Source organism: Vigna unguiculata, chromosome 10, assembly GCF_004118075.2.
Source record: "Vigna unguiculata cultivar IT97K-499-35 chromosome 10, ASM411807v1, whole genome shotgun sequence".
Lineage (NCBI taxonomy): Eukaryota > Viridiplantae > Streptophyta > Magnoliopsida > Fabales > Fabaceae > Vigna > Vigna unguiculata.
In genome coordinates this window covers 21000347-21014494 of record NC_040288.1, presented here as the reverse complement: position 1 = coordinate 21014494, position 14148 = coordinate 21000347, and the positions used below count along the sequence as shown (strand labels likewise).

General features: G+C 43.4%; 1 protein-coding gene across 1 annotated transcript; it reads left to right on the top strand.

The window, feature by feature from the left end:
* The first annotated feature begins 12805 nt into the window (after nucleotides 1-12805).
* LOC114165387 lies at nucleotides 12806-13495 on the top strand. The gene has a single exon (XM_028050028.1). The coding sequence runs from the start codon at nucleotides 12806-12808 to the stop codon at nucleotides 13493-13495; it is 690 nt and encodes a 229-aa protein (XP_027905829.1).
* The last annotated feature ends 653 nt before the right edge of the window (nucleotides 13496-14148 follow it).

Sequence of the window (14148 nt, the reverse complement as noted above, 5' to 3'; positions counted from 1 at the left end):
ACAATAGCACATTTTTTTATAAGATCAAAAGTCACATGGTTGCAATTGAATTCCTAAATAAGGCTTATTAATTTAACCGGAGAATACACATTCCTTTAACAATTTTTTTTTTTGTTTATGTATTTTTCTCATATTTTATTATTTCTTCCCCCTTTCTACGTTTAGTCATTTTAAATATATATACCTACTGAATCATAATAAAAAATAATAGTTTATATATATATATATATATATATATATGCCGTGAAATAAAAAAAAAAAGTTAACTCTTTTTTCTTTATATTAGATTCAAATTGTGATTGCCGATGACTTCTTTCAAATATTATGTCACTTCTGGCTATGGTCTCGGCCTTATGAATATATCCTTCCATTACTTAAACTATTACGTGGTTTCTTGGTCTGACCTTGACTTTATGGAGACATCCTTCATTACTTGAACCATTATGTGGATTCTTACTATGATCTCGGCTTTATGGAGACATCTTTCTATTACTTGAACCATTACGTAGCTTCTTACTGTGACCCCGACTCTATCGAGACATCTTTCCATTACTTAAATTATTATGTAGCTTCTTACTGTGACCTCAGATTTATGGAGAGATCCTTCCATTACTTAAACCATTTCGTGACTTTTTATTGTGACCTCGACTTACTGTAGACATACCTTATAAATTAGGCTATTGTGTGACATCTTGTTATGTCCTCGGGAGACATCCTTTATAAATTAGGGTGTTGCGTGACATCTTGTTATGTCCTCGGGAGACATCCTTTATAAATTAGGCTAACACTTGACATCTTGTTATGACCTCGGCTTATTGGGGATTGTCTATGATACCTCGACCTATTGGAGACCTGTTTTCTGACTAGAATTGTCGTCCGATTCCTTGGTCTATTGAATACCTCGATTTATTGGAGATCTTCTCCATCCGAGAGGGCACACATATAAATACCTTGTAGAAAGTCTGATGAACATGTGATTTTTATAATTTTATATTCTTGGATTTATCTTTAAGGTGTCATGAAGTTTTAATCAATTTATTTTCACACTTCCATGTACTCAACTTAGCTGCAAATGTACTAATAGATCTCAAAATATCTAATGAACATTTATGCAACTAAAAGACTATTTTTAATATATTTTTGTATCTCATGCTCAATAAACTCAATTATAAAAAATCCTAATTAAATCAACCTTTTAATAACAAAATTCAATTAAAATCTATAATTAAATATTAAATTAGGGTATAAATATGACATCATCAACTACTTAGAAGTTAATTAAGGTAACTAATCATATACATCAAGTCCACCCAGATAAGGAATCATAATCGTGGTATAAGTAGCACAATACTCGAGGTATATTAACCCTCATTTTGGACATGAGAGGACAATAACGACCTTTGGAAATCTTTGCATAGTATAATTGATTTTACACACGAGAACAATATATATGATGTATGCAACTTGTAAATAGAACTTTCTCTTGTTGGGGTGTTAGAATAATTTACATTGTTACAATAACCATAAACAAATGTCCTTTTTTGTACACTATTAAATTATTTAAAAAATATATAATTAGCGCCAACTTAAGATATGTTAAACAAAATGCAAGTTATAAAACAAATATTAAAATGTTATTTAATGTCGATCAAACTAACACTATAACAGAATAAATAATTAGTTCCACCACTTAGCATTAACTAAACAAATATTATGTTAAATATAAAAGTTAGAGTGACTTAGTAATAACTAATTGCCTTATATATGTTATAAACTTCGACCTAAAAAAAAGAGATAACATTTTAATTTTGTTGTTGATTTTTCTCAAATTAGTTTATATATTGAAAAAAAAATATTATATCAATAGTATTAGAAACGTGTTTAAGGAAGATTAATCTATTAAATATTTTAATACCCCTAATCATGACCAAAAGGAGAATTTAAAATAATAAGAGTGGCGTAAATGAAAGAGATATTTGGTTTTAAATCCCTGCATGTGTTTCAGTTTTGTATTAATGAGGATAGAATTCAACTTGCTGGTAGGTGGGGTAGTGGACAATACTGAATAGATGGCTTTCACATTGCCATTTCGAAAGCTTCAAATGATGGATCAGTTGTCAAACCTAGCAACAACATTGCTGTCTATATAAACCTCGTAAATGTCAAATAAAATCTAAGCAAGGAATTCCCATGGCCAACAATGGAGGAAACAGGACTAGCACGGGTGTCCCGGTCGTTCCTAATATCCCTCGCAGACCTCCTAGTTGGGCAAACTTTGGTTTCGAAACCATTGTGAATGACGAAATAGCATCTAGAAGCGTAGAACCCAGACCGAGCGACATTGGTTCCAAAACCATTGTTGATGAGAAATTGGGCTCTAAAGACCGTAGCAGACAATCCAGTTGGGAAGACTTTAGTTTCGAAACCATTGTAAATGGCAAAATAGCATCTCGACGTGCAGAACCCATACCGAGCGACTTGGGTTCCGAAACCATTATTGATGAAAAACTAGCATCTAAAGAACCTCGTTGATGAAAAACTCAAAACCTCTTTTACAAAGACCAGTGAACATTTCATCTTCAGTGGACTTTTTAATATTTATTGATTATAAGTTACAAAAGTTATCTGTTACAGTATGATTCTCCTTTGTAATTTCTAATATATATTACGATTCTCCTTTGTAATTTCCAATAAATTTCAACCGTATTCTTATAAGAACAAGGAATATGCTGTATTATCTTGATTTTTCAATGCAATGTTAAGGTATAATAATAATAATAATAATAATAATAATATTATTATTATTATTATTATTATTATTATTATTATTTTTTGTCTGTAACGTCCAATTTAATTTAATACGTAAAATTAAAGAAAACGTCACGTGATAAAAGCATAACAACGCAGTCCTGGGGTCCTTAACATTACCCCTACGAAACTAGGCACACCACGATGCCGATAAAGGAAAGCTGAATACGAATACAACGTAGAATGTAGCGTAGAAATACGGAAAGAGATACATGGGCCATAGCCCTAAATAAAACACAAGAAAACTCCAGCCCAGATGGCTAAGCTGCGGAATCCCCATTCGCTTGTTGACCATGAGAACCACGCCCAACTGCTCCCATCAACCAAGTTGATGATCATCGCAAGGAAAAACGGCCACATACAACACAAACATGTAACGAAACGGGTAAGCTAGAGCCAATCAACATATTCAGCATGCAATCAAATATATTCTCATCATTCCATTCACATAGCAACCAAACATGTTATGACTCTTCATTCAATACACTACGACTCGACTCGACTCATCCGGATACGTATAACTCGGTCGGATTCAGCGGATGCTTGCACTTGTGTGGGTACCTCTGCTCGAACCTGAGCTGCTCGATCCTTGAGCTTTGTAATACATGTGTTATGATGAATCAAAATCTCTCCCACCACAAGGTTAGCCCTTAATGAGTTTCAGGCCTCCTGCTACTCCCACCACAAGAGTCAGTCCGCTCTAAGTGAGACTAACTGGCTCCTCGGAGCGTCAGGATGCAACCTTACCTTGAATCCTTACCTAGTTATACAGATGGGGCACCACCATGAACACCCACTAGCAGGGGCCATGGAATTACGTCCCGACCACTGAAGCGTGACCCCGGAGGTCTCACCTAGAGACCCCAAGGAATTACACGCTGACACGGACCAACATTCATAAATCAGCAATAAGAGAGTATTTAATTATATCTTCTTCAATTCCATATCAACCCTTGAAGTTTAATCCTCATCTCAATTACATCTCAAATCCATACCTCTGATCATCACCACCCCTATGAGTCTGGGGTCTCATCTTATATTAATCACGTATCCCTTTAGTTCCAACGCATTCATTCATTTCACATGTTAAGTCTCATACCAACCCACTCATTCACAATTCATGAATCATGCCAAAAATATATTTCATACTCCATTATATACATGTCCATCATCACACAATCATACCCAATCAAAACAGATCACTCGGGAAACATCAAACGTCCAAATTATAGCACAGTCTCGCCCAGCATCTCGCCCAGGCTAAGGGGTCTCGCTTAGGCGAGACGTGCTCGCTCAGGCGAGCCTCCCCCTCGCCTAGGCGAGAGCACAAAGGCAGGTGCAGGGGCAACGCGGGATCTCGCTTAAGCGAGATCCCTCTCGCCTGGGCGAGTTGTCTGCTCGCTCAAAAGTTGAGCGAGTCGCCTGGGCGACTTTTCGTGCAGGGGCCTCCCTGTTTCATCTCGCCTAGGCGAGATTGACTCGCTTGGGCGAGATTAACAGGTTTCGCCACTGTTCTTCACTGTACAGCCATGCTTTCCGATCAAACAACACATGCAAGGTACTTATACACATCCAAACGACAGATCCAACTGTACAATCAACAAATAACTCATAAACAGTTCCAGAAGAGACTCGAAACTAGAACCCTAGCTTCCCGTACCTGGAAAAGAGCCAACGGAACTTCGACGCGGGACCTTGGAGCACAGTAGTTCGAGTAATGGACCTAAGAAGTGGCGGAACAACGGTGGACACGATTATTTTCGGATTTAAACGGTGGAAAACGAATGTCAAGCTTTAGGAGGTAAGTACGAGAGGTTTAGAGTTACTTACGTGACAGTCGAACGGAACCCTAGCAGAAAGGGGTGACGGCTGCAGCTCCAAGCAGGGACAAGGTGCCTCTGAAAGTGTAGGGTACCCTAGGTTTAGGGCAGACCTAGGGCTTATATACACTGGGCCAACCCTCAGGCCCATTTAGGGGCAGCCCACTAACCTTTAGGGCTGAAAAAAAGAAAAATGGTTCTTACATTCTCCCCAACAAGAAAATTTTCGACCTCGAAAATAAAGACTCACCAGGCAAACAAATGTGGGTGTGATTTTCTCATGTCCTCCTCTAACTCCCAAGTCGAGTCACCTGTCCTCCGATCCCAGATGACTTTGACAAGACTGACGGTCTTTCCACGATGTTCCTCAACCTTGCTATCCTCAAGAGCGATGGGTGGCACTTCCACTGTGAGGTCTTCCCTGATCTGTATATCCTCAGCTTCCAACACGTGAGCCGGATCGAATACATACTTCCTCAGTTGTGACACATGAAACACTGGATGAAGGTTCGCCAACTGCGGGGGTAAAGTTATCTTATAAGCCACTGGTCCAATCCTCCTCGTGATCTGATACGGGCCAAGGAACTTGGGTGAAAGCTTCCTTGAGCGGAGAGCCCTTCCCACGCCCGTGGTTCGGGTCACCCTCAAGAACACATGATCTCCTGCTGCAAACTCTAAAGGCCTCCTCCTGCGATCCGCATAAGCCTTCTGCCTACTCTACGAAGCCAACATCCTATCTCTCACCATCCTCACCTTCTCGGTGGTCTGTGCTAACAACTCCGGTCCAACCAACATTGCCTCTCCATCCTGATACCAACAGAGAGGAGTCCTACACCTCCTGCCATAAAGAGCCTCGTATGGCGCCATGCCAATGCTCGCATGAAAACTGTTGTTGTAGGTGAACTCTATCAAAGGTAATACCTCGTCCCAAGCACCCAGATGGTCCAATATGCAAGTCCTCAACAAATCCTCTAGTGACTGGATCGTCCTCTCAGACTGGCCATCGGTCTAAGGGTGATAAGCTGAGCTCATAGTCAACTTGGTTCCCAAAGCCCCCTGCAAGGTTTGCTAAAACCGGGATGTAAACCGTGGGTCTCTATCGGAGACTATGCCCGAAGGTACTCCATGCAATCTAACAATCTCTTTGACGTACAGCTGGGCCAACTTGGCCATAGACATTCTCAAGTTCATCGCCAAAAAGTGTGCACTCTTGGTCAGCCGATCCACTATCACCCAGATGGTGTCATGTCCCCTGAAAGTCCGTGGAAGATGAGTTACAAAGTCCATGGAGATGCTGTCCCATTTCCACACCGGTACCTCCAACGAATGTAGAACGCCGCCGGGTCTCTGATGCTCCACCTTCGCCTTCTGACACGTCAGACAAGCGGATACAAACTGAGCCACATCCTTCTTCATCCCCTGCCACCAGAAAGTTTCCTTGAGGTCCTGGTACATCTTAGTCATGCCAGGATGCAAGCTAAGACGACTCTTGTGTCCTTCCTCAAGGATCAACTTTCTCAACTCAGCGTCATCAGGTATGCATACTCTGCCTCGAAACCTCAGTATGCCATCATCACTCACAGCAAAGTCTCTAGCCTCATCTGATCCAAGCTGTTCTCTAACTCTGTTCAGACTAGCATCCAACAACTGTCTCTCTCTGATCGAGCCCAAGAAGTCACTAGATATAGTAAGGGTACTACACCTAATGGACCCGGACCCCAACTCCACCTGTATCCTCATATCTCTGAACTTCTCTAGTAGCTCTGCCTCTTTTATCATGAGATGTGCTGTGTGTACCGTCTTCCTACTCAAAGCATCTGCCACTACATTTGCCTTTCCCGGATGATATAGAAGCTCGAATTCATAGTCCTTCAGGAATTCCATCCATCTCCTCTGCCTCATATTTAGCTCCTTCTGATCAAACAAGTACTTTAAACTTTTGTGGTCGCTGAACACCCGAAACTGAGCACCATACAGATAGTGCCTCCAGATCTTCAAGGCAAAAACTATCGCTGCCAACTCAAGGTCATGAGTGGGGTAATTACGCTCATGCACCTTAAGCTGTCGTGAAGCATACGCCACTGCCTTCTTTTCTTGCATCAAAACACATCCAAGTCCAAGGCGGGAGGCGTCACAGTAGACCTCAAACGGCTTTCCGACATCCGGAATCACAAGTATCGGTGCACTGGTCAGTCTCTTCTTTAGTTCCTGGAAACTCTCCTCACACTTATCCGTCCAGGTGAAGGGTTGGTCTTTCCGGGTAAGCAAAGTCAAAGGTGCCGCAATCTTGGAGAATCCCTCTATGAACCTCCTGTAGTATCCTGCTAACCCCACAAAGCTCCTGATCTCTGTGGCCGATTTAGGACTTTCCCACTTTACCACTGCCTCGACCTTCGTTGGATCCACTGCAATCCCCTGTGCTGATATCACATGCCCCAAAAACTGAACTTCGTCCAACCAGAACTCACACTTGGACAACTTGGCATACAACTGCTTCTCTCCCAAAACACCAAGCACCAACCTCAGGTGTTCTGCATGTTCATCCTGAGTCCTGGAATAGATAAGGATGTCGTCTATGAAGACCACGACAAACTTATCTAGGAAAGGTCGGAAGATCCTGTTCATGTAGTCCATGAACACTGTCGGAGCGTTGGTCACGCCGAACGGCATAACCACATACTCATAGTGGCCATACCTCGACCTGAAGGCTGTCTTCTGTACATCATCGGCCTTTACCAAAATCTGATGATAACCCGATCGCAGATCTATCTTCGAGAACACCGATGACCCATGCAACTGATCCATCAAGTCGTCAATCCGCGGGAGCGGATACTTGTTCTTGATGGTCATCTTGTTCAGCTGCCTGTAGTCCACACACAGACGCGAACTTCCGTCCTTCTTCTTCACCAACAACACTGGTGCTCCCCAAGGTGAAGTGCTGGGTCGGATGAACTGTTTCTCCATCAGATCCTCTATCTGTTTCTTGAGCTCTACCAACTCTACCGGAGCCATACGATACGGGGCCATCGAGACCGGGCCTGTTCCTGGGACTAGATCAATAGAGAACTCCACCTCTCTACTGGGAGGCAACCCTGGTACCTCCTCTGGAAACACATCCACAAAGTCCTGGACGACTGGTATCACAGACGTCGTCTCTCCCCTCTCCACCTCCATATGCGTGAAGATCATGTAGCACTGCGCACCGTCCTTTAGCTCCCTCATAACATCCTGGGAGGATACCAACTCATGCTCCTCCGAGTCGGGAAACAACAACTTCTTCTCCCGACAATCTACCAGAATGCGATTGGCAGAGAGCCAATCCATCCCCAAGATTACCTCCAACTCCTGTAGAGGTAGGCAGATTAAGTTCACCTTGTACCTGCGCCCCTCTACCTCCACTGGAAGCCTAGCACACAAGGACGACGTCCTGACCAAACCCGACGCCGGAGTAGACACCGCAAGCTCACACTGCAGCTCACGCACCGGCAGACCCAACCGTTCCACACATGCATTTGAAACAAAAGAGTGTGTCGCTCCAGAATCATATAACACACAACAAGAAGAACCAGCTATCATGCAACTACCCATAATCAAGTTACCTGAGCCTGATGCCTCCGCCCCTGACATGGCGTACACTCTGCCCGTAGCCTGAGGCCTGTTGCCTCTGTCCCTCCCTTGATGCTGATGGGGTGTCTGAACTGGAGGGCGTGTCGCTGCCCTAGCAAGGTTGGGACAATCTCTCCCAAAGTGGCCTTCCTTGCCACAGTTGTTGCATCGACGGTAACCCTCCCTACGTGGACACGCATACCTCGGGTGGGGTCCTCCACACGAGTAACACCGAACTCGACCCTGCTGCGGAGGAAAGCTCCTAGACTCCTAAGGCTGATGGTGTGGTCTATCATACGGTCTCCTCCGCTCCTCATGTCTGGGCCTGGACCCAGATGGTCCACCAATCCTCTGGGGCGGTTGTGACTGCGGTGGGCGCTGGCCTTCCACCTCGCGCTTCATCTTCTCCATTACCCTGGCCTTCTCTACCAGAGCAGCAAAATCCTTGATGGACAAGGGTGCCACCATCAAGCGGATGTCTCCTCTGAGGCCGTTCTCAAACTTACGGCATCTCCACTCCTCGTCAAGCGGCAGTGTGTAGAAACGGCTGAGGTGTTTAAACCTCTCAGCATACTCTGCTACTGTCTTCCCTCCCTGGGTCAACTGGAGGAATTCCACCTCCTTGGCGTACCGGATGCTGTCAGGAAAGAACTCGGATAGGAATCTCTCCCTGAAAGTCTCCCACGTCACTGGCTCATCCCTCTCCTCTAGGATGGATCTGGTGCTGCTCCATCAATGCTCTGCCTCTCCCGTGAGCATATAAATCGAGAACGCCAACCTGTCCTCCGCAGGGCACATCTTGGCGTCGTAGATGCGCTCCAGGTCCTTCAGCCATTGGTCTGCGGCGTCAGGACTGGCCTTCCCATCAAACTTCGCCGGGTGGTGTTTCAAAAAGTCCTCCGAGCTCCACTCCCTGACCGCAGGTCGTGGCTCAGGACCAACCACAGGTGTCGTCGTCCTGCTCTCCTCCATCTGGCGGAGGGCCTCCATATGCTGCCTATGAGCATCCTCAGCAGCTACCCTTGCAGCCTCCATCTGCTGCATCACTGCCTGCTGCTGCTCAAGCGACGCCGCCTGTCGCTGCATAGATGCCTCGTGGTGCTGCATCATCGCAGCACTCTGCTGCGTCATAGCTGCTACCATCGCCTCTAAAGTTCTGGCGATATCTGGTGTGTCCCCCTGGGATGACTGAGAAGCTCGGCGAGGAGGTGCCATAATCCACTGGCACACAGAAAATCACTTGGTTAGGTTCGATAAAGGCAAGAATTTAACTAAGAACACTCAGAAGACACAGAGAAAGCTAAGCGGACATCCAAGTCCACAGACCTAAGGAATGACCGCTCTGATACCATAAATGTAACGTCCCATTTAATTTAATACGTAAAATGAAAGGAAACGTCACGTGATAAAAGCATAACAACGCAGTCCTGGGGTCCTTAACATTACCCCTACGAAACTAGGCACACCACGATGCCGATAAAGGAAAGCTGAATACGAATACAACGTAGAATGTAGCGTAGAAATACGGAAAGAGATACATGGGCCATAGCCCTAAATAAAACACAAGAAAACTCCAGCCCAGATGGCTAAGCTGCGGAATCCCCATTCGCTTGTTGACCATGAGAACCACGCCCAACTGCTCCCATCAACCAAGTTGATGATCATCGCAAGGAAAAACGGCCACATACAACACAAACATGTAACGAAACGGGTAAGCTAGAGCCAATCAACATATTCAGCATGCAATCAAATATATTCTCATCATTCCATTCACATAGCAACCAAACATGTTATGACTCTTCATTCAATACACTACGACTCGACTCGACTCATCCGGATACGTATAACTCGGTCGGATTCAGCGGATGCTTGCACTTGTGTGGGTACCTCTGCTCGAACCTGAGCTGCTCGATCCCTGAGCTTTGTAATACATGTGTTATGATGAATCAAAATCTCTCCCACCACAAGGTTAGCCCTTAATGAGTTTCAGGCCTCCTGCTACTCCCACCACAAGAGTCAGTCCGCTCTAAGTGAGACTAACTGGCTCCTCGGAGCGTCAGGATGCAACCTTACCTTGAATCCTTACCTAGTTATACAGATGGGGCACCACCATGAACACCCACTAGCAGGGGCCATGGAATTACGTCCCGACCACTAAAGCGCGACCCCGGAGGTCTCACCTAGAGACCCCAAGGAATTACACGCTGACACGGACCAACATTCATAAATCAGCAACAAGAGAGTATTTAATTATATCTTCTTCAATTCCATATCAACCCTTGAAGTTTAATCCTCATCTCAATTACATCTCAAATCCATACCTCTGATCATCACCACCCCTATGAGTCTGGATCTCATCTTATATTAATCACGTATCCCTTTAGTTCCAACGCATTCATTCATTTCACATGTTAAGTCTCATACCAACCCACTCATTCACAATTCATGAATCATGCCAAAAATATATTTCATACTCCATTATATACATGTCCATCATCACACAATCATACCCAATCAAAACAGATCACTCAGGAAACATCAAACGTCCAAATTATAGCACAGTCTCGCCCAGCATCTCGCCCAGGCTGAGGGGTCTCGCTTAGGCGAGACGTGCTCGCTCAGGCGAGCCTCCCCCTCGCCTAGGCGAGAGCACAAAGGCAGGTGCAGGGGCAACGCGGGATCTCGCTTAAGCGAGATCCCTCTCGCCTGGGTGAGTTGTCTGCTCGCTCAAAAGTTGAGCCAGTCGCCTGGGCGACTTTTCGTGCAGGGGCCTCCCTGTTTCATCTCGCCTAGGCGAGATTGACTCGCTTGGGCGAGATTAATAGGTTTCGCCACTGTTCTTCACTGTACAGCCATGCTTTCCGATAACAACACATGCAAGGTACTTATACACATCCAAACGACAGATCCAACTGTACAATCAACAAATAACTCATAAACAGTTCCAGAAGAGACTCGAAACTAGAACCCTAGCTTCCCGTACCTGGAAAAGAGCCAACGGAACTTCGACGCGGGACCTTGGAGCACAGTAGTTCGAGTAATGGACCTAAGAAGTGGCGGAACAGCGGTGGACACGATTATTTTCGGATTTAAACGGTGGAAAACGAATGTCAAGCTTTAGGAGGTAAGTACGAGAGGTTTAGAGTTACTTACGTGACAGTCGAACGGAACCCTAGCGGAAAGGGGTGACGGCTGCAGCTCCAAGCAGGGACAAGGTGCCTCTGAAAGTGTAGGGTACCCTAGGTTTAGGGCAGACCTAGGGCTTATATACACTGGGCCAACCATCAGGCCCACTTAGGGGCAGCCCACTAACCTTTAGGGCTGAAAAAAAGAAAAAGGGTTCTTACATGGTCCATGGCAATTCGCCCCTATTAGGGATGCTACGAGGGTTGTTAGTCAGGTAATAAAATCATCCTTGAAGATTAAATATGGTTTGTATTTGTTGTTAATTTCTTTTTCTTTTTTTCGATAAGTTCATGTTAGTCACACAGGACTACAAAACCACTCATCACATGTAAATTTTTTATAAAAACATATTAGCAAGAAATTCGTGCATTTTTTTTTAATTTGTTTTGCATAAAATTCATTTGATTTTTGATACAAAATATAAGTGCAAAAAAAATTAAAACTTTTGTAGCGAAATATATTTTGCATTAAATACCTGAAAAATTTCTTATAATAAATTATTTGCAAGAATATAATTTAAAATTACCTACAAATTTATTTACTATTTGTCTATTATATATTTTTTCTTAATATTATAACACCTCCTGGCCCACCCCAGCAATGTCAGTGTCAGGTCTGCAACCCAATACACCCCAACCCCTCGCCCCAAGTGTCCCCTCACTTCGCAAGGCAGGTTGTTGCCAGTCAGGGTCGAACCCCAGACCTGACCTTTAACACCCTGGCGAACCAGAAGAATCATGCTAATTTGGCACAAGATGAAGTATCTGACTCAGAAGCAGTGATGTGGATGGCTCAGATGTGTTCAGACCTGAAAGAAGAAGCTTCTTGGTACTTAGACTCAGGTTTTTCTACACACATTGACTGGTAGAAAAGATTGGTTCGTGAAAATGGAGTAAGCCACTCATGGCAAAATACATTTCGCTGACAACAACAGCTTGACTGCACAAGGAACTAGGAGAGTTGTGTTGCAAGATTATGAAGGCAGAGAAGTGGTTGTGGAGGATGTGTTTTATGTTCCAAGTTTGAAAAATAATCTGTTGAGTCTGTTATTGTAATTTGAAATAAAGAATTATCTAGAAGTCTCTTAGTTTCCCTAAGTAAGGTCTAGAAATTCTAGAATGTCCTAATTAATGAAGGATGTAGAAAATTCCATAGTGGAACATTAATTAGAGAAGCTCCTAGAAATGAGTCTAGATCTCTCAAATTAGCTCCTATAAATACCTCGTTGTACTTGGCATTTTCAATCAAGGAAATTTGAGTTATCTCTTCTAAATATCACCTTTTCCTCTAACAAAGTGGTATCAAGAGCTAGGTTTGATCTAGAGAGTTGAGAGAGAGAAAAAAAGAGTGTTAAGAGAAAAGAAAGAGAGAGAGAAAGTTGAGAGATGGCAAGCAATGGGTATACTACCTTCCAATTTCCTCGTCTTACAAATGAGAATTATGAAAAATGGTGTCTTCGTATGAAAGCGTTATTAGGCTTTCAAGGTGCGTGGGATATTGTACAAAAAGGCTATGAAGAGCCTCAAGATGAAGAAAGCTTATCTCAAGAAGAGATGGAGAATTTGTTGAAGACAAGGAAGAAGGATCAACAAGCCCTTACTCTCATCCATCAATGTTTGGATGACCATATGCTCGAGAAAGTTGCCTATGCTACTACGTCGAAGGAAGCTTGGGAGATCTTGGAAAAATCTCTCAAAGGCATCGACAAAGTGAAGAAGATAAGGCTTCAATCACTAAGGAGTGACTTTGAAGCTTTGAAGATGAAGGAATCCGAATCAATATCGGATTATTGCTCAAGAGTAAAGGCAATTGTCAATCAATTGAAGAGATATGGAGATAAAATAGAAGATGTTCGTGTGATGGAAAAGATCCTTCGTTCCTTGACTCCAAAGTTCGATTATGTGGTATGTGTGATTGAGGAATCTAAAGATCTTGACTCCATGAGTCTTGAAGAGTTGGAAGGTTCTCTACAAGCTCATGAAGAAAGAATGAAGAGGAGACAAGAAGAGCCATTGGAGCAAGCCCTTAAAGCTCAAGCTTCTTTGAAGAATAATGGAGGATTTAGGAGTCAATGAGGACGTGGACGAGGAAGAGGTCATGGTCGTGGAGAAAGAGAACATGTTCATGCATATGGAGGAAGAGGAAATGGTAACAATGCTTCAAACAATGAAGAAAGGAGTTTCTCATCATCAAGAGCCCGTGGAAGAGCAAGAGGAAGAGCTTGTGGCTATTCTCAAAACGAAAGAAGGTATGACAAATCTAAAGTTGAATGTTACAATTGTCATAAGCTTGGTCATTTCTCTTGGGAATGTCGTCTTAATGAAATGGAGGAAAAAGCTAATCTTATTAATGAAGAAGAAGAGTCAACCTTGTTGCTAACCCTAAAAGGTGAAGATAAAGATGTCAATTGTTCGTGGTACTTGGACAATGGTGCTAGCAACCACATGTGTGGCTACAAGGAGAAGTTTGTGGAGCTTAATGAGAATGTGAGTGGAAATGTGTCCTTTGGAGACTCGTCCAAAGTTCGAATTGAAGGAAAAGGTACAATCCTAATCTCTTCCAAAGATGGCAGTCATAAGGTGATCAATGATGTTTATTATGTGCCTAAATTAAAAAGCAATATTTTGAGTTTAGGCCAACTTCTTGAAAAAGGATATGAGATCATTATGAAAGATAAATGTTTATGGCTTAAAGATCAAAATGAAAATTTGATTGCTAAGGTGCTTAT

Bases quoted from the DNA above. Each gene is read 5' to 3' on its own strand.
- LOC114165387 (XM_028050028.1), top strand. From the start codon at position 12,806: ATGGCAAGCAATGGGTATACTACCTTCCAATTTCCTCGTCTTACAAAT.